This window comes from Mauremys reevesii, linkage group 20 (genome assembly GCF_016161935.1).
Source record: "Mauremys reevesii isolate NIE-2019 linkage group 20, ASM1616193v1, whole genome shotgun sequence".
In the NCBI taxonomy this organism is placed as follows: domain Eukaryota; kingdom Metazoa; phylum Chordata; order Testudines; family Geoemydidae; genus Mauremys; species Mauremys reevesii.
This window is the reverse complement of record NC_052642.1, coordinates 8,351,943-8,379,659: the sequence shown is the minus strand read 5'-3', so window position 1 is coordinate 8,379,659 and position 27,717 is coordinate 8,351,943. Positions and strand designations below refer to the sequence as shown.

Sequence of the window (27,717 nt, the reverse complement as noted above, 5' to 3'; positions counted from 1 at the left end):
CTCATTCTGTTGAGAGTCATGGGAGAGAATGAACTACCCCTTATCTAGACTTTACAATCTAAAGTTACCTTCAGTCCCCAAACATTTTAAGTGTCCTTTGTTTGAAATGTGCATCAGATATCTTGTATCACAAGTGGCAGAAAATGCAAAATGTGGGAATTCCTTTTTGATGCATTTTGCCTTCAGTTTGGGTTACTGTTCTAGGCAAATAAGGATTATCCTGCTTCAAGGGGACAATGACTATCTTTTCCAACAGTAGATTATCTCCCTGAAAATGACACTTATCACTACAAGGATCATGACTATCCCTTGTCATTTGCAGTTTAGTGAGGATTTTGCAAAGCTTGCTGCACTGAAGTCTAATTTGGGCACATCATAAGTTTAAAAATCTAGGGCTAAAGTCAGCACCCTAAAACATATCTCAGATCCATACCCTATGGGAGTTTTGCCCCTATAACATATAAAGAAGGTAGCTTCAACTACTTGTTTCCAGTCTAGCAAACTGAAGGTGTATTTAACTTCAGTTTCCCAAAATAAGCATTGGGAGGTGGCAAGAAGCTTAGAGCATAAGGCGTAGTACCATGAAACTTGGAGAGGCAACACAACTAGGAAAAAAAACTTTAATAAATTTATAAACCATGACCATGTTTGTTGCTGTGCACCACTTAAAAAGCCAGTCTACAGTGAACTTGCTGTGCTAGCTCTAAGTGTGGGGGGTGCATAGCATAGCACTTAAGTGAGGATTCTTGAATACTGCTTTGCCCTCTTGTGCTCACTGTCACACAGTGACTTGCACTAGTTAAGCATTTTGGAGGGAGGGGGAAGAGAACTGGGAAAGGGAGACCTTCAGGAAGTTTTCCTCTTTTGTAAAATAGTTTAATGTACCAATAGCTTGCATTAGTATTTAGGCAACACACAACACTATTGCATTTTGCAAATTAGAGTAACACATGGGTGGGTCTTGTTAAAGACCTGATTCCTGCCCTGAAGACTTTACAATCTAATGAGAGACAGTACAACAAGTAGAGGTAGTAAATAAGTAAGGGGGGGAGGAGGAGGACAGATGGATTTTTCTGCTGTAATTCATTACTTGTCTGTGGATCACTTTTGTTGTTCAGTTAAGAACAGGACTCAGGGCTTCCACATACTATGGCAATAGCAAGCCCTAGGATAAGAGAGAAGGACTGGGTATACCTTAGTGTTTCCTATACCCAAAGAATGGTAGAAACTGATACTGCATCACCTCATGTCCTGGATTCTATCTGACAAGTGTAAATGTTCAATAGCAAAACTAGAAGTAACTGAAGCCTCTACAGTGCTAAGTCATTTCTCAGCAAGTTGGTGGCTCAGTGGGTGGTATGTGCAGATTAGTGAGTACAGTATTTGCTCCTCTTATGGCAGAGTTGTGCTATGTTGTGATGGTAGTGAAGAGAGGGGGGCTGTTTTGTATGCTGCAGTAAGTGAAAATGAGTCTACAGTGTAGTGGTGTGCTAGCTTGGAGCTCCCTTCCCTGAGACATTACTCCCACCAGCACCATTCCATAGATACAGCTATTTCTTGATTGCAGAAGAAAAATCTTTTTTTCTTGCCAGAATTAAGTGCCAGTGCACCAACAAGCTACAGCAACAGCTATTGGCAAAGAAGATTCTCCATTTTAACATAATTTTCCTTACCATGCTCCCTCCATGTCTCACATTTCCATTGTTTTTACTGGCACTTTAGCATGGTGTTTACATTTACTCAAGTATAGTTTTATACAAACTGATTCCTGTTTCTGACTGAGTCTCCCCAGTCTTGTATATCAGAGAATCCCCTGTAAAGCTCAAAACATGCATTTTTGACTGTACTTAATCAACTATTTCATTTTAGGACAATAAATGCATTAAGTCCAACATGGCTATTGACTCAATCTTTTAGCACACACCAGTCAGCTAGTGGATGGCAACCCTTGTATTCTTGCAAGTTAGGATTGTCCAAGTCACCTCTGTCACTGTGCTCAGTAGAATCCAATTGTCCAGAGGGAGGTCCAGTAGTTCTCACACACACACAGTGACTATCACTGGAACCGGGCTTGTACAGCTTCCTGGGGACTCCAATCCAGTCTCTGTTCACTCCCCCACTAGGGATGGAAGAATATGATCAAATACAAGCTATGTTATTTCTCACTCAATGGATGTGTATTTCCCACCCACAGCTGAGTCAAAGACCCTTCTGAAGGAGGGCTGGGGCAACTACATGTACACTGAAACCTGGGGTAAGGACCATTTCCAGAAGTCAGCAACCATATTATCTAACATCCACAAGTTTTCCGGTAACTTTTGTTGGACCTACTAAGCAATACATTGTTGGCTGGACCTTGTAAAGTCAGTTTCACTCTGGATACTCTCACCCAGGAAAGAGCAAGTGACTAACATCCATCCTTTATTTCTGTTTCTTAAAATCCCCCCAAACAAACAGCATAGACACCCCACCTTTTATATTCTTGTGGATAAACTCTTTTACAATAAAACAGAATGCCTTTTATTATGTGCACCACAATGCCTGTAGTACTGGTGCTGATGTTACTAAAGAAAAGGTCAACATAATTCACCTAATATACTATTGCCTCTTCTCAAGCCTAGTACTGCAAGGGGCAAAGTTCCTTGAACACCTGTATTTTTTTTAAACAGGAGCTGAATGCACTGGACACCATCCACTATCAGATCCAAACACTATCCTCTGGAAAATGGTATGGGTCCCAATCCAACAGCACATTGAAGGACAGGAAAGGACCTTGATAGTGCTGGGGCCTGGACTAGATGACCTAACACAAGACTGAGGCCTGCTCTACAGTCCAGAGTTAGGTCAACATAAGGCAGCTTTAAGTGTCTACACTACCATGATGCTCCCACCACTGTAAGTCGCCCACAACATTGACATAACTCCACTTCTGCAAGGAAAGAGGCTCAGCCCACCTCGCAAGAGGCACAGGGACCCTCTGATCTCAACTCACATGAGGACAGCAGGGAAAGGGGCTCAGATGACCCCCAACCTCAAGGAACAGGGACCCCACAGTTCCCACCAGAGGGGAGAATGTGGGGAGGATCCAAGTAACTCCTTGCAGATTTTAGAGCACTTAGCATCAACCTGCAAACAAAGTTCTTAGCTATAGCAGAGTTCTCTCTCTGCTAAAATTTACTTAGCTGTCTCATCTGTCCGAGGGGGTTAAGAGGCTTACCCAAGGCCACACGCTTATACAAAACAATCATCCTTGCTGCCTGGCCTAACCATATCACAAACAATTTTTGCTGGATCTGTGCTGAAACTGTCAGTGGTACCTAGACCAGCATAGATAACGTCTCAGATGAGATATGTCAAGGTGCTTAGCTCTGCAGAATCTGCCCACTCCAGCAGGAAGGCAATGTTTACCTTTGTTTGGAACACCAGAATCTGCTGCCACTGGTTGAGCTCCATTCAGAGTTACAGGGCGGGAACTGCTTCTTCTCATCGTTTTGTTCCTTGAACTTCAGCGCTTCTTCGACGACAGACTTGGCCTGCTCCAGAGCTTTTGTGGGTGCCCCATTTTCATCATAGAATCTTCCTACCAGTTTGCCTTTTGAGGGAACAGAAAGAGCCACTAAGACCAAAGCATTTTTTTAAAAATGCCTCAAAAAAACCTCCAGAAACCCTCTAAAAAGCAGCATACTGTATTGTAAGTGCTGCTTTGGGGCACTCCACATATATTATTTTAGAAATAACAGAATTAAGTGTTCACAACTTAGTCCCTTCTGACCAGGAATCTCAAAACATTTTACAAACATTAACAAATAGACATGATGGAGATAATGAATTAAGCCTATTTTACAGATGGAGAAACAGGCACAGACATTAAATCACACACTGAAGATCAGCAATAGAATCCAAGAGTCTTAACAACCAGTCCTTAGCTAACCACTAGACAACACTGCTTCCCACATTATACAGTCTTTTCTCACAATACTGCTCCTGAAATGCCAAACAGATATCTATCAGACTATTCTTACTGTTGCAATGCTGCAATTTCATTACATTTGTACAGCAGTAGAAAATAAAATTTACACTCATTTAATTCTCCTCATTGAAATGCTCCCAAAACCCAATTACTTGGCTAATGAACTGAGTAAGATGGATGTATACATAATGGATCCTGGTGTCAATGGGACATATTTCCAGAACACAGGAGATTTCAAATACTTTGAGAACATTAGTCACTTTTATCCAGTGTGAAAGAAGATGAGCTGATCAGGAACAAAAAACAGGTTTACAACTGTTATGTGTGAAGGTAGGGTTACAGAAGTCAGTCTACATTTTCCAATTTTTAGCCAACAGCTCAAGGCAACTCTAGTTTAACTAAATGGAAAAGTCAATCCTCTTGCCTAATTCCTTTGCAGTCACAGATACAAGAGTCATGGTTGAGGTCCATCATGTATTCCTGGCTCAGTGTAAACAGGTCCAATTTACAATCTGTTTGCTGTGAGCAAACAGTCTTATTGAGCTCAATAGGATTTGTGTGTTTGTAAGACTGGGGCTCAAACATATCCATTTTCCTTCAACTCACTCTCTCTGTCTCTCACACCTGTTAGAAGCTTGTAAGGAACAATCATCACATTTGGTATATTCTAAACTACAAACACATCACTCTCTTCTACTTTCTGTGGAATTCAGGAATTAAAAGAGTTTGGTGCAGCTTTTATCGCTCTGTCTTCATTACTGATATGGCCCGCATTACTGTCCTACCTGCTTCAAAGGGAATTTTTTGCTGCTTTGCATATGGTAGCCCAAACTATAACTTTGAAATACTAAAAGAATGCTTTCCATGGAATAACACAGCTAGAGAAACGAGACAACTGGCTGGCCCATTACTCTATACCAAGGGTCCCCAACCTTTTTCGTCTGGCGGCGGCGGACGAGCATCCACCGAAATTCCGCCAACAAGCGGCGACGTAAATAAGCATCGCTGCCGAAATGCAGCCAACAAGCATCATCATCCGGAGGCATCGTCGATGAAATACCGCCAAAAATCGGCAGCATTTCAGCGGCGACGCCTCTGGATTACGCAGCTTGTCGGTGGCATTTCGGCGGATGCTCATCCACCGGCTACTACGTGGGCGCACTTAGACGCCCCGGTGGGTGCCATGGCACCCATGGGCACCCCTGCTCTATGGTGATCTTGGATGCAAAAGTGTCCCTGCTCACCTGCACTGATAATATATAATGCTTAAGCATTGATAATATAAACCAAGCAAGGCTTCTGAGGATTAACCCAGGTCTGCTGCTATATTATTACTCGGCTGTGTTACAGATCACATACCAACGAAAATGTAGTTCTCGCTGTAGAAAGAGAGCCAGTTTTGTATAGTCAACATTTCTGAGGGAGATAACCCAGAAACATCATCCACAAGGCCGGCGTTGGTGAAATCTCCTGTCGCAAAAGCTCTGGAGGCATCTTTCCCTGTAGGACAGACGTGATGAACATCCAGCTGGGATACGATTCGGCCCAGGGGGTGCGCAGACAGACGGGGGGCGGGGGTGTCCAGCTAAGGATCCGCTCTATAATCCACAGCGCACCCCTCGCCCCGCGTTTCATTGCAAGAGGCCAGCGACCTACCTGCCCCCGGCTACGGGATCCATGCGGGAGTGAGGGGGGTGGTTCCGCACGCGAGTCTCCAACCCGGGAACGGCAGCGCCCCGGCCCGGCCACGCGCGAGGCTCTGCACACGGCGGGGCGGACCCAGGCCCGTGGGGTGGGCTGGGGACGGCTCTCCCCGGGACCGCGCGCGGGGCGGGGGGATACCTGCGAAGACACTGTAGGCCGCCCCCGGCCCGTAGTGCCTGTGCCCCCGGCGCACGTCGAACACCTGCCCCAGCAGCGCCAGGTAGAGGCCGGGGCTGCCCGGCGCTCCCGTGTGACGCGCGAGCTCGGCGGGGCTCAGCAGCCGGCCCCGCCCGGAGAAGAAAGGGAGCAGCCAGGAGCTGGGCTCGAACCCCAGGCCCAGCAGCCAAGCGGCGGCCAAGCCCAGCGCGGGAACCAGGAGCCCCGCTAGCCCCATCGAAGCCTGAGCTGAAAGGGCCGGAGCCGCCCGTAATCAAAATGGCGGAAATGACAATTGGCCTCACCCCGTTTCTTCAAGGCTGCGTTCAGCCGCCATTTTGCCCGCGGGCAATTACAGTTGCCTGAGTTTTTACGACGCTTTTCTCGCTTTACGGTGGAGCGGCGGGGGAAAAAAACACAGTTGTCGCTGGTTATTTCACGACGACCGCGCTCGACAACTTACGGCAGCGTGGCCACGGCGCCGCGTTCAGCTCGCTGGCGGCTCTCGCTTTACGGTCATTTGGTAAAAACGCCGACCGGGGTGCTGGTTTTACGACGCCGGCTGTCGCTTGGCGGCAGTGTGACTCCCCTCCCTCCGGGATTGACAGGTGTCGAGGGAGAGGCCGCTGACTAAGCCGGGCCGGTCGGAGGCGGCGGCTGCGCGAGGCCCGAGGCCGCCGCCGCCGGCAGCAGCAGCGAGCGCCTGGCCCATGGGGAACGTGGCGAGCCACAGCAGCGAGGAGGAGGAGGAGGGGGCTGAGGAGGCGATGGAAGGGACGGCGGCAGCTGAGCAGCCCGGGGCTGCCTCTCCGCCTGGGCCGGGCCCGCTCCCTCCGCTGCCCCCGGCCACGGTGCTGCTGGAGCAGGCCCGGCTGCGGGAGGCCGCGGCCCGGCTGCGGGAGGCCGCCCCGCCCGAGTCGCTGGTGTCCCGGCACCACAGCACCCTGGTGCGCTGGCTGGAGGAGCGGCTGGGCCGCGGCGAGGAGGCCGTCAGCCTGGAGCAGTTCTGCGAGGTGCTGGAGAGCCGCGCCTCGGGGCCGGCGGCCGTGAGCCGCAGCGAGAGCGAGGAGGTGAGGGAAGCGGGGGCAGGGGCTGATCGGGGGCGGCCGCCCCGCCCCGCTCAAGCGGTTCTGCAGGGACCCGAGGGGGAGCCCTGCTGAGGGCGCTGCCGGGGGGGATGAGCCGCAGAGAGGGGCAGGCGCTGGGAGGGTCAGGACAGGCTGAGAGGACTAGGAATGGAGGAGCGGACAACGCGGCGCTTGGGAGCTGGCTGGGAGTTGCACAGGGGTGGGCGGCGGGAGTCATGTGACGAATGGGGTTAGGGAGGGGAAACTGGGAAGTTGTGGTGGCGCTGGGGACACGGAGGATGTTAGCTGAGTGGAGGTTGTGGTGGGGGGGGGTGTAAGGGAGGACTGGGGCTGCGGAATCGGATGAGACCTAAAGGAATAGGAATTGAAGGGATTAGAGGCAGTGAAAGAGTTGAACAATGGGGTCTCATAGGAACATTAGGGTAACTGTGGGGGCCAATAGGATTAAAGGGAGTTCAAGGGGCTAGGGATCATCAGAGGCATTTTAGGGTTATGGGTGGGCTAGAGGCACTGTGATGGGAGGGATCAGGACGGACATTGAGGGCACTGGGATGAGAGAGAAGAACCAGAGGAGCATATAAGGAGTTACAGAATAAGGAGAGGGGATTCAGAGAATCAGAAGAGCCGGAGAAGAATAGGAAGTGGTATTAGAGGAAATGCTGCACAGATATTTGTAGCATCACCCACCTTTATACACAGCTAGCTGACTGTGTCCTAGCTGGGTGTGCCGAGCGCTCACTGTGGCCTTTCTTTCTGATCTTGTCATGCTTTCTCTCCACCCAAAATGGCAAAACAATTATATCATACTATATTTTTTAGAAATGATGGTTTCTCTTAGGCTATAGAAACTAGCTAATCTTCCTAGTCTGTATAGATGAAGACACATCTCTGGAGTTTTAACTGAAAAGTAACATCATATGTTCTAAATGTAAATGAACTGATAGAAGGCTTGAGAAATATAATTAATAACCAATAGTGAGATTTATCTGGTGAGTAACAGAGACCTCTTCGGCAGTTGCTCCATTCTTAGGCCTTGTTTACACTAGGGTGGTTTTTTTTGCAAATACATAAATCTGGTATTAACAACAAAGGAGTCCTTGTGGCACCTTAGAGACTAATAAATGTATTTGGGCATAAGCTTTCGTTGTCTAGAACCCAGTTCATCAGATGCATGAAGTGGAAAATACAGGAGCAGGTATATATACATGGAAGGATGGGAGTTGCCTTACCAAGCGTGAGGTATTGTTATCAATGATGGTAGCACTACTGTAGACAAGCTGTCATGATATTTTCCACTTTTTTTAGGCCTGTATTGAGCAAGGTTAGATTAATGATATTTAAATCACTTGCGATTGCTAGGTACTCTACCTACGCTAGCACTTTCACTGCTGCTATCTCTAGTGGAGAATATTTGGTGGTAGCAAAGATAGGAAATTATTGGAAGAATGCCTAATGCTACTCCTTGGGGAATTCTGCATCATTGTGCAACGCACAGAATTTTTTTGTTTCCCTGCAGAATAATGGATTCTGATGGGGAAGCAAATGGAAGCGACGAGAGGGGTCGTGCGCCCCTCCCTGGCAGCCTTTCTGAGTGGGCGTGTCAGTTATTGGGAGAGATGTAAATCAGTGCCTGATGGGGAGACTGTCCCTCTCGCTCCCTATCGTGGGGTACCTGAGGTGGAGGGGCAGGCAGGTCAGGTGCAGCCTCACTGCAGAGTCCGTGTCCCAGGGGGTGGGCTGCAAGATGATTCCTCCACCTCTGTGCAGCCAGTTGCCTGCGCTTCCCACTGGGAGGCAGCTCCAGTGCACATCCCTTGCCTCCATTGCTATGCTCACCCTACAGAGGCGTGGGGCTGACACACACAGCAGTGGGAAAGCCACAGTGAGCCTTTGCCAGGGTGCTACTTAGGTAGGATGGGGGGCACCTACCCCCTTCCAGTTTTGTACCTGAGATGTGCTCATGGCGCATGCCCCATGCAGAGTTCTTACTTGCAGCGCTGTGCAGGCAGGTTCCCCTCCTCCAGGAGCTGGGTTCTTCCAACTGTATCTCTCGTGGTCACTTTCCTCTGCTGTGCTAGGGCCTCTGGGGGTGGGGCAGGCAAAGAAGGAATCAGTCAGGGTGGGAGGGGGGAATATAGGGTACCCAGTAGTGGGTGGGGGAAGCGTAGGGTAACCTGTGCTGGGAGTGGGTCACAAGGGAGCACAGGAGCCCCAACGGTTGGGTCCCCAGTGGTGGGATGTGTTGGAGCCTGGGCGTGGCCAATGCAGTGGGAAAGGGGAGTCAATTTCCAGGGGAAGGAAAAGGTGAGGGCATAGGGCTGTGCTCTGAGGGAGGTGGCAGTGAGTGTGGGAGGAGCAGCTGAGGGGGAACAGTTCCTGGGGCAAGGATCCCAAGGGAGGGGGAGCTGAAACGAGTGGAAAGCTAGGAGCAACTAAGTCAGTCTTGGGGTCTGTTTGCCCTCAGAGAAGCAGGGAGCACCCTCCCTTCTCCCTGAGAAGAGATCAGGGACAGACCCCACCAAGCTAATACATACTCTCAACTGACTAATCTCTCTGCCTTCCTCCCCATCTCTCCTACCTCAGGGTACTTATACCTTGATCCTGCAGTGAGGATCCATGTGGATGCAGGGGGTTGCTTTAACTCTACTCCTGTGAGAATCTTTTTTGTTGTCTATATTGAAATAAATTACCAAAATAATTGAAACTGGCATGATTATATTGGGTTGTTTTGACAAAATATGCAGAATATTGCAGAATGTTTAATTTGCTGGTGCAGAATTCCCCCAGGAGTACTATGCAGAGATCTCCTAAGAGCAGCAGCAGAATTAATTATGCTAGACTTTGGTTAGTTTCATGGCTGCTATTCAAACCCAATAGTTAAACTGTCAAGAGTCCTGTCAGTTTCACATCGCTGTTGGAGAGTAAGAAGAAATTATAGCAGGAGCTGGGACAACCCCAAAAACCTGAGGTTTGGAGAAAAGAAGATTAGTGGAATTCTCTCCCAACAGTGAAGACGTCCTGAGGTGAAGTTTAGGTTGAAGAAGAGTGCTTTCTTTTTAGCTGTCAGAAAGGGTGTAGAGAAGGTCAAGCTTATGAAACATCTGCTAGCTATACACTGTTGCAAAAGATGAATTTCCTGGACAAAGTCAAGGGGCAACATTCTGTTAACGGTTTTCAGCATCCTCCTCCTCAGCTAGCAGAATGGTTCTGAGCTTCTTACTAGGATGCTGTCCCTGACCCTTAGTAGTGGTCCTGCCTCCATCTTTTTTCATTGCCACTGGCTAATAGATTTAGTCTGGTAAATTTTTAAAGCCCTGGATCAACCATATTTTCACATATTCACTCTTTAAAATGAATGCTGAGAAAAGTAGCAAAAGTACTGGGAATTAACAAGAAATAATTTTTTTTAAAGAGGCTTATTTTAGTTGGCCCCTCTGGCATATGTTCCTTTATTTCATTTGCTAAAGTCCAACCACTGACTCACCTATTCTTTATCAGAACCAGCAAAGTAGGTTATTTCTCACTTGTCATGGCAATAATAAAGTACAATACTACTTATGGGTTTTTATAATGATCCAAACCACTGAGCTCTATGGATTGATATATTATCTCAGGCCCTGAGATACAACTGTGTTGGAGAACAAGATGCTAACACAATTGTCCATTCAGTATGGTTAAAATATGCTTTGATTTCCCCATGATTTGATCAAAGATGTTTCAAAGGATCTGGTATAATATGGGTGCCTGGTTAGGTCTCCTCTGTGCTGCAGAAGTCAACTCTGTTTTAACCACATTGCCATTGTATGAAGATGTAGTTGTATCTGTATTGCAGACAGGCCCATATGATCCAAAAGTTTAGATTTCCAAGATAGATTACATTGTTCAGAAGTTAATTCATTGAGAAGATGTGAGCTGATTTCACCTTCTGTTCAACAGAATCCTGACCAATATAGACTAAAGTTTGACCCATTGCTATTTATTAAGCTGTTTTACCTTGGTGGGATAGATTATTTGTTTGATATACATGCAAACTAATGGGTTGTCTAGAAGTGCAAAGATAAACTAAATCTGGGAAGTAGAGAGCAGAGTTTATATTGTGCTTGAGCAGCTATTATGTTGTATATGCAGATATTGCTTATTCTTGAAAACTGCACAATACTGAAAGCTTTGGAGGAATGAAGTCTAGGAGAACTTACATACGTTTATAAGAATGGAGTCTTAAATAGGTTGACAACCCAGCCAGGTCCTAGCCTTTCTGTGAGAGGACGAGGCAACTCATTCACATGCTTTCTTTCCTGAGCAGAGATGTTCAATTTAGTCCATCTGAAAAGAGCTTTCCAAAACAGTTTCCCACTGATTTTTAGTACTCAATATTAATCTTGGTAGGAAGTATTTAATCTTATTATTTCTATTAAGGAGTTCAATACTTTAAAAAGGTCAGAAGGGAGATTGAGTCATGAGGGGGATCGTGGTCACATTTACTCAAAATCCCAACCATGAATACCTTTAGTGGCCCAAAATATTAGTTATTGCTATGGTGCTACAGTGATGAGCATGGAATAAGAACCTATATAAAATTAATAGTTTGGTTGCTTCATTTACTGAAATGTTGTTGTTGTAGTTCTCTATGGACCACAGAAACATTACTCAGACAAGCAGCCCTGTTCAAATTGTGCATTGTTCTGTATCACATGAATACAGGTTTTAAATTGTGGATTATTTTAGGCTTACTTTCACAGTAGGTGAAAGTTAGTTTAGTATGTACGTAGTTCTGACTGCAGGATGTAAAAAAATCAGAGAATCAAGAAATCTTTTTGAAAATCTTACTTATATATTGTTACCCTAAGCAATTAGTTTGGAATAGGTGTCGGCAGATCAAGCCTGTTCCTCTCAGGAGCTGTAAGTGTCTACTTAAAGGGTAGAGGGCTAAACATATTCTTATATGGGATTCTGGAAACTACAAATATAATTCCAGGCCTACTGTTGGGTGGAAGTGTCATTAAGTGCTTTCAGGGTATGTGTTTGATCCTTCATATTCAGGGCGTGCCCTGTTAACAGCATAAAAACTGCTTGTTCCCAATGTTAATAAGGATACACTTACCTTTTGACTTCAAAGGTCAGGAGAAAAAGTCTTAAGACAACAGTGGGTTGACTTTGAACTGTACTTTGAACTGTTTTGATAACCTGAGTAATGTTTGACAAACTGAATCCCCACTGTATTGTTCCACTCAGAATCAAACTCTAAGTGTCTTGCTTTGCTGTTACACTTAATCCCATAACCTCACTACCACTGAAACTGCTAGCAACAGTGTTTGAACTTTGTTGCTAACAGTTTCTCAGCTCTTGGAAAAACTGAAATCTCTAAGGCCTGGTTTACACTAAGGTACGCAAGTTCGAAGTACTTACCCGTCCTTACAGTGCGGGATCGAAGTCCGCGGCTCCCCCGTCGATTCCGCCACCGCCGTTCGCGGTGGTGGAGTTCCGGAGTCGACGGGAGCGCGTTCGGAGTTCGATATATCGCGTCTAGATGAGATGTGATATATCTAACTCCGAGAAGTTGATCGCTACCCGCCGACCCGGACGGGTAGTATGGACGTACCCTAACACTCTTCAACTGAAACTGGGCTATGTGCCATAGAGATGCTGTCAAGGTATTTATGCTCCTTATTTTAGGCTTTATCTTCTGGAGTCTTTGCCCATCCAGTTGGTTTAAGTGGGCAATAGCTATCTTGAGCTAACTAGTTATTTCAAATGACCTCTCTTTAATGCAGTGGTCTCCAATCTTTTTATGGACAAGATTACTTTTTGAATTTAAGATCAACCCAGGATCTACCCTGCTCCTTCCCTGAGGCCCCGCCCTGCTCACTCCATTCCCTCCCTCCCTCTGTTGCTCACTCTCCCCCACCCTCACTTTCACCAGGCTGGGGCAGGGGATTAGGGTGCGGGAGGGGGTGCAGGCTCTGGGCTGGGGCCGAGGGGTTTGGAGTGTGAGACGGGGCTCCAGGCTGAGCCAGGGGCAGGAGGTTGAGGTGCAGGAGTGAGGGGTCCAGGCTCTGGGAGGCAGTTTGGATGCAGGGGTTATATGGTCACACTGCATCTAATCTCATAGAATCCACTGGACATTTCATGAGTTTTTTACTTAGCATCATTTCTGGTTTATAGATCCAAAATCCTTCAGGGATTGTGACAAATCAGTGCAACATTCTCAACTGTCATATGTGCATTGTCTGAGGCAGGGGGTTGGGGTGCAGGAGTGAAAGGTATGAGCTCAGGGAGGGAATTTGGGTGCAGGAGGGGGGTGCAGGCTGGGACAGAGTTGGGGTTCAGGAGAGGGTGAGGGGTGTGGCTCTGGGAGGGAGTTGGGTGCAGGAGGGGGCTCTGAGCTGGGACAGAGTGTTGGGGTGCAGGGGAGGGTGAGGGGTGTGGGCTCTAGGAGGGAGTTGGATGCAGGAGCGGGCTCTGGGCTGGAGCAGAGTGTTGGGATGTAGGATAGGGTGCAAGGTGCAGGCTCCGGCCAGGAGGCGCTTACCACAGGCGGCTCCTGGTTGGCAGCGCAGGAGGGCTGAGGCAGGCTGCCTGCCTTCCTTGGCCCCATGTCACTCCTGGAAGCGGCTGGCTGCTGGCATGTTTCTGCGGCCCCTAGCAGGGTGGGGGGCAGCAGGTCTCTGTGAACTGCCTGCACCTGCGAACGCTGCCCCCGCAGTTCTCATTGGCCGATTCCCTCCCCTCAAGGGCTGCAGAGATGTTCCAGAAGCCAGCTGCTTCCGGGAGCAGTGTGGGACCAGGGTAGGCAGGCAGCCTGCATCAGCCCTGCTGCGCTGTCGGGCTTTTAGCGGTCCAGAGAGCACAATTGACTGGCAGAGGCTCCAGGATCAACCAGTCAATCACGATAGAGGCGTTGGTGACCACTGCTCTGTTATTTTTTTAAAGGCATGTTAAGTTTGATATTCAAACAACAAAACAAGGGATTCATACACAAACATCCCCTCCCCAAGTAAATTTGATTTCTTGTACCGGTATTTACTACACTGTAAAAATAAGACAAGTACCTGAACACCTGTGTATCTCAGACTAGACTTCTTTGACTGGCTTTGAAATATGTAGCTCTCCTGGCCAACTTCTTTATAGTTAAGGTTGGGGTAATCCCCTACATCCTTCAAGAGAAACAGATCTTCCTGACATTTTACATGCTGCATTTCCTGTCATAGTAGTAGGGTTTTATTTTTGTTTTTTGTTTTTTCTGGGCAGTTAAATAAAAGAGTTCTAAAGCTCTAATTTTATGAAAATGCAGCTATAGTTTGGATTTTTGCAGAGGGAGAGAACCTCTTTTTGTTGTTGTTGTTATTTCTCTAAAATGGCTTAGTTTAGATATTCCGCATTTGTTGTTTTTATAGGCCGCCTTTTTGAACACAACTACTTTTTGGTGTTTTGGGGAAGACTAAAAACTGGAGATGAGGGTTTAACATGATATAAAGATTTGTTTTAAATGTATAAAGAACAGTATTTAATATAAACATTTATAATTTGCATACATGTACACTAAGATCAGCATACTGGGAAACTGGAAATAGATCGCTTGAATAAGAAATGGAATCTTATACACACCTATTCACTTCTTGTTTTGACTTTGTGGATATTTTTGCAAACTTTATTTGGATGTAATGCTTAGTTTAGGAGCACAGTGTGTAGTGGGAACTGTTTAAAAAGTTTCTTCTGGTTCTAATAGTATTTCCCTTCTTAAATATAGAGAACATCTCTGAAACCTTTACTATCTCAAGAAGTTCCTTGTGGTTTGAAGGGCACCCACTGTATTGGGTGTGGTGATAGTGAGTGATGGCTTTTTGTGGCAGTGAGGAACTGGCTTGATCTCTTTGTCATACCAGATTGACAGAGTTTTCCTGTGAACCCACCCTATTAAGAGGAGATGCTGATCCTGCTGGGAGATGTTAAATGGTCCTGCTGACTCTGTTGCAGATGGCTTGTTATCCCCCTAAGATAGAACTCATTAATTGATGTTGTGGGAGAACCACGCAAATGCCATAGAATTAACTGACATCTGCAATTGGCTAAGTCACATTTCCTGTTGCCATGAATTCAGTTTTGCAGGAAATGCTGATTTTTCTTTAATACTTTTAGAATGTTCTTTTGTTCAGAGTATCGCATGCAGCCATTCTTTTTCTGTTTGGAATAAATACCAATCTTGCTTCATCTTTCGTGTAGGCCTTTGCACAGTTTGATGCTGAGGGAGATGGAACTGTGGATGTGGAGAACATGCTGGAGGCCCTCAAGAATTCCAGTGGAGCCAATCTTCAAGGGGACCTTAGTCATATAATCAGACAGCTGCAGGCTTGCTCTCTTGTTCCAGGTGAGAGACGAGGATGAGGAAACCACTGTCCTCCCCATCCCTTCCCTGCCCCACCCCCCCGGGAGGCTATCGCAATAAACAATGTAATTTAGTGGTTTTAGTCCTAAATCTGTCTCCCCAAACTGTTAACATTTCCTCATATGAGAAACGGAAGTGAAGTTTTTGAAGACTCATGATTTCCCAGAATTACCAGCAAGCTAGCTTGCATTATTACATTTTTTTCCTCATTGTGAGTGGGAAATTTCTTAGATTTATATGGTTGAAATCACAGATAGAAAATAAGTTCCTCATTGAACTTGGCCATCACAGAGTGATTTTTTTATGACTAATGTCATGTAGTTGGCAATGCCATCATCACACTTGGTAATTGAGATATCCTCAGCTATAACTCCATCTGTCTAGGTCTGCAGTCATTTCACTACCCAACCCTCTTTGTATAACAGGCAGTGAAAGGACCCATTAGCTACTATAATTGACTCTCTGATTTTTGTTTTCAGTACTGATTGATGTGCATCATTTGCATACAGTAGAACCTCAGAGTTACGAACACCTCAGGAATGAAAGTTGTTCGTAATTTTGAAATGTTCAGAACTCCGAACAAAACGTTATGGTTGTCCTTTCAAAAGTTGACAGTTGAACATTGACTTAATACAGCTTTGAAACTTTACAGAAGAAAAATGCTGTATGTTTTATTTTCCTGAGTTAATTCAAAGATAATCATGACTCATGAGTAATTTTAGCTTTCATACTGCTTATAGTAGCTCAGTTTGTACACACCTAAAGTAAATATAGTAAAGGTATTAGAGAGAGAAGTAAAGGAAAGATAGTAAAAAGGATAATGTATATCAGAGTTTCTTCTGCATATCTTCCAAATTTCAGATGTTTGAAACATCTGTCACTTTCCAGACTTCAGCATCCTAAGGCTTTAATGGAGTATGTATCTGTCGCTTAACTTTCTTCACAATTGTAATTATCCTTCTCAAGAAGTGCTTGAGGTAGATGTGATTAGTAGGACTAGACAAGCAGCTTTTCGTGCTGGCTAACAGAGAAGAGTGAGAGTGTCTGATTCTGTCCACCAGTGTAGCACACTGTTCAAGTCAAATCAGTATTACCAAGTTAGCATTAGACTCTAATAGATCAGTATTAAAATAAATGCACTGGAGCCCTGTTAAAGTCATCATGCTGGTCACAGAATAACTTTTTTTAACCTGAGACATCAAAATTGAGAATTTAGAATCATAACACTTGTCAACCCATCCAAATCATTGCAGTGACAGAAATGTATTTGTGTTCTTATGCTTTTCCTAGTCAAGTTTTAAATGTCTTAAGCTTGCACCATTTCTTCTGGAAAACTCTTCCACAAGCTGATTCATTAGTTGATTTAAATGCAGCTGATCAGTGATAAGATATTGTGACCAGGGGCGGCTCTAGGCACCAGCAAAACAAGCTGGTGCCTAGGGCGGCCAAATCTAGGGGGCGGCAGGCTGCGCCGGTGGACCTGCCGCAGTCATGCCTGCGGGAGGTCCACCGGAGCCCCGGGACGACCGGACCTGCCGCAGGCATGACTGCGGAGGGAGCGCTCGTCCCGCCGCTCGGCTGGACCTCCCGCAGGCATGACTGCGGCAGCTCAAGCGGAGCCGCGGGATCCGCGAACCGTCTGCAGCCGCGGGGGGTCCAGCCGGGCCACGCGGGACCAGCGGACCCTCTGCAGTCATGCCCGCGGGAGGTCCGCTGCTCCCGCGGCTCCCGGGCGCCTCCCGCGCATGACTGCTTGGGGCGGCCAAAACTGTAGAGCCGCCCCTGATTGTGACGAGGAGAGAGGGTGATGTTTGGTTGCTGCAGGGTGAAGTAGGTGATACAGGAAACAGAAATAACTTTTATGTCTCTTTAGGTTTTATTGACATATTTTCTGAATCGAAAGAGCACCTTGGTCTTCATGCATCAATGATACTGAGATTCTTGCATCGGAACCGCATTTCCAGTACTGTCATCCCATACCCAGTGTTGGAGTACTTCAATAATATTTGTACTATGCGGTCTTCAGTACTGAAGGATTCTTTAGATAGGCTTCTACTAAAAGAAAAGGGTATGTGAACTTGCTAAAATTTTTCTAATGATGTGGTTGGCGTAACTAGGGCTTGAAGCAGGAATTAAAAACAACAGCAACAACAAAACCCCCTAACCTCTTTCTAAACTTCTGGTGGAAGTGACTTCTGAGGCTGACACACATTTCCATCTGAACATTTTCTAAAGCAAATTGTCCAGTAGAAAAGAAGTCTGTTAACTTACTGGCTACGTGTTTTCTGTGGTTACACACGTGGCATATTGTATTAGAATTTGACTAAGACTGGCACTATGTTAATAGGTGGTGGACAGTTTTTAAATAAAAAGATTACTTCACTTGCTAAATTTTTATCTTGACTTTATAAATTTTCTAGTCTTCCGTACTTGATTATTTTCTCCAAGTTGAAAGAATCAAGTAGAATTTGTGCAGGGAAGCAATGAACTCTGTTCCCTCTCTAGAATGACTGGCTAGGCTTTCCTCACTTTGTTAGTTTGCTTTTTTTAACCATTTGCTCTCGTGTAATAATAATAATACCGTCTGACCATTTTATTTTTTTTTCAATATAAAAGACTATGGTAAAAGGTAATGTCTGTAGAACTCCAGGCAAAATATAGAAATACTTCACATCAAGAGTGGTAGATTAAGATGAAGCCTTGGAGCACACTCAGTGTACTGCTCAAGTGTAATGATGCTTTGCTATCCTCTGTTTTAAATATGGAACACACTTGCAGAGAATGTTTTACAGGAGCTGTGAATTATACCTTCAATACTACCTGTTTTGGGATACTTGACTTCTTTTTGTGCGTAATATTTGTTTTTAAAAGTCCTTATGAGTGACTGACTTTTTTCTGTGTCTTTACAGAATGCCCTAGTGATCTGAATGGTAACCAAGAAATGGACAAACTCAAAACTGTCACAAAGTGCTATACTCACATAGAAACCTCATCCAACTCTGCTGACATTGACAAGATGACTAATGGAGAAACCTCATCCTTCTGGCAGTCAGATGGGAGTGCTCGCTCACATTGGATACGGTGAGTAGCATAGTAATAGGCACCTGGATTTTAGGGTTGTCAGTCCTTAGGATTTACAATGGGAGATGATTATTTTAATGTCATGGGACTGTACCTTTGAGTAGTCTGACGCAAACATATGATTTTTTTGGAGATAGGCTACATCATCTTCATCTTTACATTGAGATGAAAAGCATTCACTTTGGTTTCAACTGGCTAAAAAGACCATGAAGTTAAACCTTAAGGCTTTATATATATTCCCCATTTCTTTTGTGTATATGGGAATAGGCTGTGAGGTTGTTGCTTTTTTATTTTTTGTTCTTTTGCATCTCTGGGATTTTTTAAAAGTTTTTGAGCTGTAATATGAACATTAACATACCTGTACTGGACAGTGCTTAAAGGAAGACCCATTATGTCACAATCTTGAAGTAAAATGTATCGCTGCTTCTGTAAACATGGACATGACATTTAATATAGAGTGGAAGATAAGTTTATAAGAACATATAACATTCATATTGAATTGTAGTGTAAGTCAGTTACCACATTTCACTACTAGTGTACTGTGGAAACTAAACCTGACGGTCCTATTGTAGTGCTGTTCTGCTTTCACACTTCTGTAATGGCCAAGATAGTACAGTAAAGATTGTGCTGAATGATGTAGGGTTTCAGGGCCTGATTCTCAGAGGTGACTTTTTTGTATTTATGGGCTCAAATATTAGTAGTTAGACAATGCCTGATTGAGGTATGAATACCTAGACAGATAAATGCCATTGCAGTTGCTTATGCTTGCAGAAGTGGAGGTTGGCAGAGGTTAGGCTGAAATTCGGGCCAGGCTGAAAGTTGGGCCCTTAGCTCCTAAAGAAAAGAAAAGAAAATATGTCTTTCTCTCTCTCTCTCTCCATCTTACAGTTTAAAGATGAAACCAGATATTGTTCTGAGACATCTGTCCATTGCAGTGGCAGCTAATGACCAGAGTTATATGCCGCAGCAGGTTACGGTGGCGGTTGGAAGGAATGCCAGCAATCTCCAGGAGGTCCGAGATGTTCACATTCCTAGCAATATCACTGGCTACGTGACATTGTTGGAAAACGCTAACATTAGTCAGATGTGTGAGTCAATAAAGACACAATTGGTGTTTTCTTTTTTGCTTTCCTGAAAGTGAAAGGCTGGGTAGCTTGCAGAAATTTGTGGTGTTCATACAGAGGCTTTTGGCTAAGCCCATGATTCCAAAAGAGTTTTGATTGTGTTTCCTTGCCCACTTTACAGAATCTTTTTGCATAGCATCTGGGTTTTAATTTTTGTTAAAAGTAGACCACTGAAATAATTCTGGATGCAGGTCCAGCATCTCACTTTGAAGATATGAGGACATGCTGAAATATATATTTACTTATATAATGCATTTATAGTGACTTTTATGCAGTGTCACAATATGCTAGATGCTAGCATGTAGCAAAAATCCCACTTCTGCTTAAAAAAATACCTGAAAAATAAATTAATGTAATTCAGGGGTTATATCTCACAGCTATGTCAGTACAGGAGTGAGATGACTTTTGTAAAGTGTTAACATAAAAATATTTTAGACTTTTTGTTTAACAAACTATATTTAGTGTTAGGTTTCAGAGTAGTCATCTTAAGCATGACAGATCTGTGCCTGCCTTCTTGGAATAGACCTCAATGACAATTTCTGAAGCTTTAAAATCTTAGCTGAACAATGGTTTTGTTCAAATGGGCATTTTCCATTTAAAAAAAAAATTTTTTTTCATAGCTTCCTGATGTGCCCACAGAAGGACTTCCTTTCTCAAAACTAACTCTGCAAGTATATTGTCTACGCAAAGGAACTAAGAAAACTTGTTTAAATACTTGTATTCTGGTTTTGAAATAATTTTCATTTCACTGTCATATGATGGAGGTGCCAGAGAGTCTTACCAAAGAAATTTTCCTTTGAGATATAGCTATCTGGTAAAATATTTGGTAAAATATATGGATTATTTGCACTTTTGGGGGGTATTTTGTTTACTTTTTTCACTTATAGTTTGTGACCCCACGTTTGTGTTACAGGAGCTACTATTTCAGGTAGTTGGTCATGTGAGTCCTCTGAAGCCTAAATTTTCCAAATCCGTCTGTGCATATGTACGCTCAAATGTGCAATAGTATATGCACACATGATCACATTCATACTGGGTTCTTTAGTTATACATTTTTGTAATGCATATAGATCTTTAGGAAGTTCTTCTTCTGAACTTAATGATTCTCTTATGTCTATCCTGATTAGTAGTGTCTGGAAGAAATTATCTATTTTTTTTTTCTTGTTTGATCTTACCAACAGATGTACAGATAAACATCAAGCGTTGCCTTAGTGATGGATGTGATGCTAGAATCCATGGGCTCAGGGCTGTTGGCTATCAAAGAGTTAAGAAACTTGGCATCTCAGTGTGTGATGCTTCAGCTATCTGGTACTGGTCTTTGCTGACCTCATTGGTAACAGCTTCCATGGACACCAATCCAGCATTTGTTCACACTATCCTACAAAATACTCAGTAAGTATCAAACTTCATTGCGGACTGTGATTTGGGGGGGGGGGGGGGGGAAGCAGCCCCTCCCCCTCCCTGGTGCTCCTAAATTTACCGTCATGGTTGCTGGGGCCGCCAGCAAGGGATGGGCCCTGCCCCCCTCTGGAGACATCTGGGGGACAACACCAGAGGCTCAGGCAGACAGTGAGTTCTTCACCTTCCCAGGGGTGGTGGGGCTCAGGGTTGGGGCTCCAGCCTTGGGCTGTGGCTGTGCAGTGGCAGTCCCCAGGCTCTGACTGCGTGGCTTCGGGCTTCTTCACCTAGCTATGAGGATTCAGGTTCCAGCCCCCCGCTGCCTCCCCAAGCCATCAATCCTCTTCCCCCCCCGTCCCTGGCCCCTGCCGCCTCCCCCAACCCCCTATCTAAGACTTAATTTGTCCCCTGGCTTGCTGTGCTGAGTTAGTCTGCTGTGAAAACTGATACTTGTATGTTTGTTTATTATCAGTTTTCACAACAGACTTACTAGCTAGCAATAAATAAATTAAAAAGATTTAGATGTATTTATGTGCATATTTATTTGTTTTACCTAAAGCTAATCAAGTATTTCAGGAAAAAATGTGAGAGCGGCCACCAGCAATAGTTGGTGGCTGCACTCTGAGGCCACCAAATAATTTGTCCTGAGAACTCCTGATGTATAACATGCTTGTTATACCAGTAAATGGGTGAATGGATATTGGCAAGATACTTCTATAGTTAACTTTTATTTTCCATGACTTGTAGTATTCTCTTAGAAGCCTGGAATTAATTAATTTCCTGTTTCCAACATTGTTTACTATTTACAAATGTTGACTATATTCCATTTTCTTTATGAATGGAGCTTAATTTAGTTTAGTTGTTTTTTTAATAGCCACTCGTGGAGAGCCTTATCATGCCAAAATGTCTGTTTATGCACCAGCAATTAATGCCAGCACAGCTTTGGGAATTGCATTTGCAAGTAAAAGTCTGCTTTCAAGCCAGCACAGTTGTAATTTCTCAGGAACAGGGTAGTTCCTAAGGTAAAACAATACAGTTAAAATCCCAGGGATTTTTTCCATTGGATTGTAATTTGTAGTATAGAAGAGGTGAGCTATTTGGACTGTCGTTCCTGATACTGTCCTTTCAGCCCACTCAAGCTAATAATTATTCACTGACACGTTAGCTTAAAAAGTACAGTAGAATGTCAGAATTAGGATCACTTCGGGAATGGAGGTTGTTCGTAACTCTGAAATGTTTGCAACTCCGAACAAAATGTTATGGTGGCTCTTTCAAAAGTTTACAACTGAACATTGACTTAATATAGCTTTGCAACTTTGCTATGCAGAAGAAAAATGCTGCTTTTAACCATCTTCATTTAAATGAAACAAGCATAGAAAGTTTCCTTACCTTGTCAAATCTTTTGTTAAACGTATTTTTAGTAGTTTACACAGTACAGTACTGTGTTAAATGTACTGTATTTGCTTTTTTTGTGTGTCTCTACTGCTGTCTGGTTACATACTTCGGGTTCCAGATGAGGTGTGTGGTTGACTGGTCAGTTTGTTACTTTGGTGTTTGTAACTCTGAGATTCTACTGTAGTCTCAAAGAGCACATAATTGTTACTTCACATCGATTCAAATAATTTTGTAGCTTTTAACTGTGTTAATGTAGACTGCTTAACTTGACAAGTATATTCTTTTTCTTTCTTATATTTGTTTCCCTAATACCCAGGGCGTATTGATATATGAATTACTCTGAAAATAGCCAATACCTATATAAGATTTTAATAGTTTGTTAAAGCATCTCCTTTCATGGGAGAAAAGGCTTCCAAATTTTTATGCCTTTACTATCCTAATAGCCATTAAAAATCTTGAATGTTCTTTGAACACATCCAGATATTTCTGGCACTAAAAAGGCACTGTGTCCCATATGGTGTATGGAATGAGCAGTCTGCAGTTAAGCCATTTTCATGGATAGACAGAATCTGCCCTGATATATAAGTGTCTAGATGTTTAGGTTTATGTTTAGGAATTTCACTCTTCTTCTAGGGCCTCTGTTTGTTGGCACACATGGGAACAAGGCATTTACGTAGATGCCTTGATCCCATGAGTGAAAATATGCGGAGAAGACCCCCTGAAATACTCCAGTTAGTGGTAAGCAGCCCCTCCATCCCTGCTCTTATATCAAGGAGGCAACATAGCAAAGTAAAGAATTAAACTTCTTCCATGTTGATGAACAAGTTTTTATACAGTGGCAAAAAGGAACTAAACACATTTTGCTAGGCATGTGACAGGCAAAAATCTCCTGTAGCTGCCTTGTTTCTTCTGGTCAGTGTGGTGGCCTGTCCCACCTTGATTTTTCAGGAAGGATTTTCATTTTTGTTTCTCCGCAAAATTCCTACCTCCCAAAGAAGGTTTATTTCCATTAATATTATGCAGAATATTTCTGGGCTGTGTTAGGGTATTTACAGTATTTCAATGCAGGCATTCCTTTTGTGGTGACTGGTTGTTTGGCTGAGTAATGTTTCCTTGAATAACTGCCAAACTGTCATCTGCTCAATGATGTCAAGGTTTGAAATCTTACTAAAATCATAACACAACCACAACAGCTTTATGGCGTTCAGTTTCCATGTGGGTTTTAAAAACACCACTACTTCACATGACAAAATCCTTGAAAACTTTACCTCTAATTTGCATAGTTTATCCTATACACAGACTTTGAAAACGCCGGTATACATCTGAGTAACTTTATGCATGTCAGCAATTCCACTGAAGAAGTTCCTCGGGTACAAAACATTTTCCAGGATTGGAGCCTTGCATTTTACTACCTTTTAGATATTCATAAAATGACATTTTGTGAAGTGTTTTGTACAAAACTACTTTTCTGTGTAGCCTAAACCCTGAGCTAGACAATGTACAATCAGAAAATAATTCTATATAAAAGATAAAAATGATCATGAAACTAAGGCCTATTCTACACTTAAAAGTTAAGTCAACCTAGCAGCTTAGGTCAGAGGTGTGAAAAACCTCAACCCTGACCCAAGTAGCTATGCCGACCTAACGCCCAGTTTAGATTCAGCTATGCTTTTAATCAATGTAGTTACTGTCATTCAGGGAAGTGGTGTTCTTATACCAAAAGGGAGAAAAACCCTTCCATCAGTGAAGGCTGAGTCTACACTACAGGGTTATGCCCTACTAATTAGGATAATGTAGCTACGCCAGTATAGTTTAGGTAGTGTAGACAAACCCTAAGTATTGAGAGGTTTTAGGATAGTATTAGTAATTAAGACTCTGGCAGCCTGTCCTTTCTAAACTTCCAATTTTCAGGGTCTTATAACTCTCCCATAAGAATTCATTTTGGCCTGGACCAGAACGTGTTCCTTTTTATGTGGAACTAAAGAGTAAGCAGAAAAAATACCTTAACTGGTATCTAAGCTTGACATATGGAAGCAAATAAATCAATTTTATTAAAGTTTTGAAAGGTTTCTTTGTATTGCTGTTTTGAAAGAGAAAAGCTATTTTTGCATTTTTAAATGAATGTGTGCACATCATTTCTTCTTAATAAGGCACTGCTACTTTCCTTGTTTGAAACGTATTTTAAAACAATTACTTAGTGTTCTTTTTAGGTTGAAGTTCATAGGATTTTTCATCAAATGGTTTTGTTGTGCTCTGTCTCACTAAACTAGAGTCTGCCTGCATGAATCCAATTGCAGGGTTGAGGTTTGTGTGATATTTACACAGCCTCTTTTATTTACCAAAAAAAAAAAAAAAATCCATGCCCTACTTTCTCCATCTAGAAGCCAAATGCTTTGCATTTCTAATGCAGGAAGAACATTAATAATGCACCTCACACAATAGAGAACATCACCGTAAACACAGAGAGATCCAGCCACATAAGCATAAAGATTCTGAGTGGCTTTTCCTTTTTTTTGAATCTTCTGTCTCTTCTGTTCTGTCTGACTTGAGTTTATTTCTAATGTCTTGCTCTTTTCCTTTTGTAGGAAGGCATTGCAACACATGCCACCACTGTCCCTGATGTCGGGTTCTACAGACTTCTCAAGCTTCTTATCTCCCAATGTTTTGGAGGAAGTAGATAGTTTTCTCATAAGAATAACCAGGTAAATCTCATTAGCGTACTTGTATGGTAAGAAAATGATATAGAGTAAATGGGTAGTGCAAAAATAGATTCCATTTGTCATATTCCTCTTTTGTTCTTGTTTGTTCATACATTGACAAACTCAAAGATAAATATGAAAAATTGATTCCTCAGCTCCTCAGTTTGAGCATTTAGCTGACCTAGAAGCCAAAAGCTCATTCCTCCGTCTTTGGCATAGTGTTGAGGTATATTTAATGTTAAGTTGGTGTGACATTAGTTCTGCAGTGAAAACTGTTTATGGGCCTTTTGGAGGAGTTAATAACATTTTTCTCCTTTCTTCCACTGAGAATAAATTCTAAGCGATTAATCCAAAATGTGAATGTTAGAAATAGTGAAAATCTGGTCCCAAAAGCAGTCATGAGGTACCCATCTTTCAGCTTATTTTTTTTATTTTTTTTTAACCGTAGCTGCTGTTGTAATAAGGAAGTATATTGCCATCATGAATAGTTTTTTAAGGAATTACTTTGGTATGTAGACCCACATGATTGGCCCTGTCCTGCTCCCACTGCAATCAATTGAAGTTTTGCCACTGGCTTCTTTTTGTTTAATCTACTTTTTTTTTATAAATTATACTTAATTAGAAATGTTTACATGTGATCTGGTACTAGTCAACCAAGTCTTAAGTTATAAAGAAAAAGACCTAATACATTAATATGTTTGCAATATATTTACATAAAAAACCTCAAGTGTTAGGTATAAGCACATTTCCCATACAAGTGTACTTAGAGACATAGTATAACACAACTTCAGGCTATCGGATCTGCCTACACCAGGTTATTGGGATGTGAACTTTTTTTTGCTTCCTAGCTATGTAGGTGTACAGAAAGTAGAGTAAAATTTTGGAAGAAATAAAGAGAGCAAATGTAAGGGAATGAAATACGGGTGCCAGATAGAGGCTCTAGACTGAAATAGGGTGTAGTAGTAAGAGCGTACTCTTAAAAGAACACTATAACAAAAACTCAGATACTGAATTCCTGTGATAAAGCTAAATAGCCTTTTTTTATCTTCTAGTTTTTAACTAGATGATAAAACATTTTCAATGATTCTATATAAAAAGTGGATGATTCATCCAGTGTTGATTTCAGCAACTGGAACAGGACAACTAGCTATCAAGTTTTTATAAACAGATGGCTTAAATGGCTATATAAATAGGCCACATCATAAGTCACTGGTATTAATTGAAATTATTGATATACTATTTCATGTACTTGATTATGAAACTGCAGGTTTCCTTTCTTATATATATATTTATGCATGGTCTTTTTATCTCCTAGTTGTTATGCCACTCCAGAGGTTGAACTTACATTGTTGGCTTTTGCACTAGCCAGAGGGAGTGTTGCTAAAGTGATAAGTTCACTTTGTACTATCACTGATCATCTGGACACACTATACAAGGCTTCTTCACTCATCTCTTCCATGGCAACTGTTAGACAAAACCTGCTTTATAAATATGGTAAATATTTCAGGGACATCTTTAAATGCTACAGAGAGAGAGCACAAAAGTGTGTGTGTGCTCATGCAAGCGAGAGATCAATCATAGACAGCTTTCCAAATTGTCTGTATGTGTAAACTGGTTGTTTGATCTTTTAATCGGTATAAAAGGATTTTATTTTAATCAATATTATCAAGCTGAAAAGAAAGGTACATCTCCTAAAACAGTACTTGCATCAGAGCACTGCTAATGCTAGAATTTGATATCCTTGTGATCCTTCCAAGATCCAAAGGTGATGTCACATTGGAGAAGGAAGTCTGTAATCCTGCGCTCAAGAAATGCATGGGCAGTTTGCTCAGTAGTAAGATGATAAAGGTGTTTGCATCTCTATTAAGTTTATCTAGTGGTACTAGTCTTTGTCTTTCTGTAAGTTCCTGAATTTTTTTTCTCTGTCCAGTTTTACTGAGAGTAGAATGACATTTATTTATAATTTGGTAATGTTTTTGTCATAGCTGAATCATGTAGTGTAACTCAGACCTAAGTACAATTCTTTTGTTTTCGCTTTCAATAAATAAACTTACCTAGATGTTTATTGTAGGTTTAAACATGAACCTGGTCTAGCATAAGGCAGTAAAATGTCTTTCTGTGGGTATCAACTTAAGCTTTACTTCTGTCAGATGTGTTTTAACCTCTGTAGTTACAAATAAGCTTAATACGATTGAAAGTGAGGGGGCTTTATTGTTTGGGGGTTTTTTGTTTGTTTTTGGAGTTTTCAGTTTGTATACATTGCTCATTTAACAGTATTTTGTGTATGACCAATATTCCCATTTCCTTCTGTGTAGTCAGTTTCCTTTTTGTTTGTTTGGATTTTCACTTAACAGAGAAAGGAAAACATTTTTAAATAGGAAAATGTGATTGCAAACCACAATTAGCATGCAGATTTAGAAACAGATATATAGTACCAAAAATTATTTTTAATTTTTTTAAATTGACCATCTCAGGTTAATGGTATAACTATAACCACTTGTCTCCAGTCCTGAATTACTGGATATTCTTAGCAGGCATGCAGGTGTGAACCTAATGTAGAGAAATACTTTCACCAGACTCCACTGCTAGTTCTGGTGTGTTACAAATGTAAACATGTTCTGCATAAAATGTTGTTACTACAACATTATGCTCAGAATTGTGGAAAGTCACTTCTGTTTCCCACAGCATCTGTATCGCTGGCTCCTCATACAATAAAAGT

General features: G+C 42.9%; 2 protein-coding genes across 9 annotated transcripts in view; one reads left to right on the top strand and one right to left on the bottom strand.

Moving 5' to 3' along the window:
- Window positions 1-256: 256 nt before the first annotated feature.
- On the bottom strand, window positions 257-6,313 carry LOC120387184 (neuferricin). Of its 5 annotated transcripts, XR_005590057.1 has the most exons (5): window positions 5,813-6,123; window positions 5,330-5,470; window positions 3,409-3,592; window positions 1,814-2,119; window positions 257-1,739 (listed from the first exon to the last, which is right to left on the bottom strand). XR_005590057.1 is itself a non-coding variant. In XM_039507520.1 (4 exons), exons 2-4 carry the CDS (start codon window positions 5,382-5,384, stop codon window positions 1,906-1,908), a joined length of 453 nt encoding a protein of 150 aa, XP_039363454.1. In that variant the 5' UTR covers window positions 5,385-5,470; window positions 6,294-6,313; the 3' UTR covers window positions 257-1,905. The 5 variants fall into 5 exon arrangements, 4 of the variants coding, with proteins under 4 accessions (XP_039363454.1, XP_039363455.1, XP_039363453.1 ...); XM_039507520.1 differs by lacking the exon at window positions 5,813-6,123 and adding an exon at window positions 6,294-6,313 and having other exon boundaries at window positions 257-2,119; XM_039507521.1 differs by lacking the exon at window positions 5,813-6,123 and adding an exon at window positions 6,136-6,275 and having other exon boundaries at window positions 257-2,119.
- The window catches only part of ZZEF1 (zinc finger ZZ-type and EF-hand domain containing 1), an 80,431-nt gene continuing 58,980 nt past the window's right edge, over window positions 6,267-27,717 (top strand). For 2 of the 4 annotated variants that reach the window (XR_005590056.1, XM_039507517.1), the window contains exons 1-8: window positions 6,270-6,900; window positions 15,139-15,283; window positions 17,175-17,369; window positions 18,211-18,382; window positions 19,271-19,470; window positions 20,688-20,898; window positions 24,885-25,001; window positions 26,314-26,492. Coding sequence is in view for 2 of the 4 variants with exons in the window: in XM_039507517.1 (XP_039363451.1) it covers window positions 6,541-6,900; window positions 15,139-15,283; window positions 17,175-17,369; window positions 18,211-18,382; window positions 19,271-19,470; window positions 20,688-20,898; window positions 24,885-25,001; window positions 26,314-26,492 (1,579 nt within the window). In the remaining 2 variants the exon portion in view is untranslated. Of the gene's footprint in view, window positions 6,901-15,138; window positions 15,284-17,174; window positions 17,370-18,210; window positions 18,383-19,270; window positions 19,471-20,687; window positions 20,899-24,884; window positions 25,002-26,313; window positions 26,493-27,717 lie in introns of all 4 variants that reach the window. The other 2 variants (XR_005590055.1, XM_039507518.1) reach the window with 2 other exon arrangements.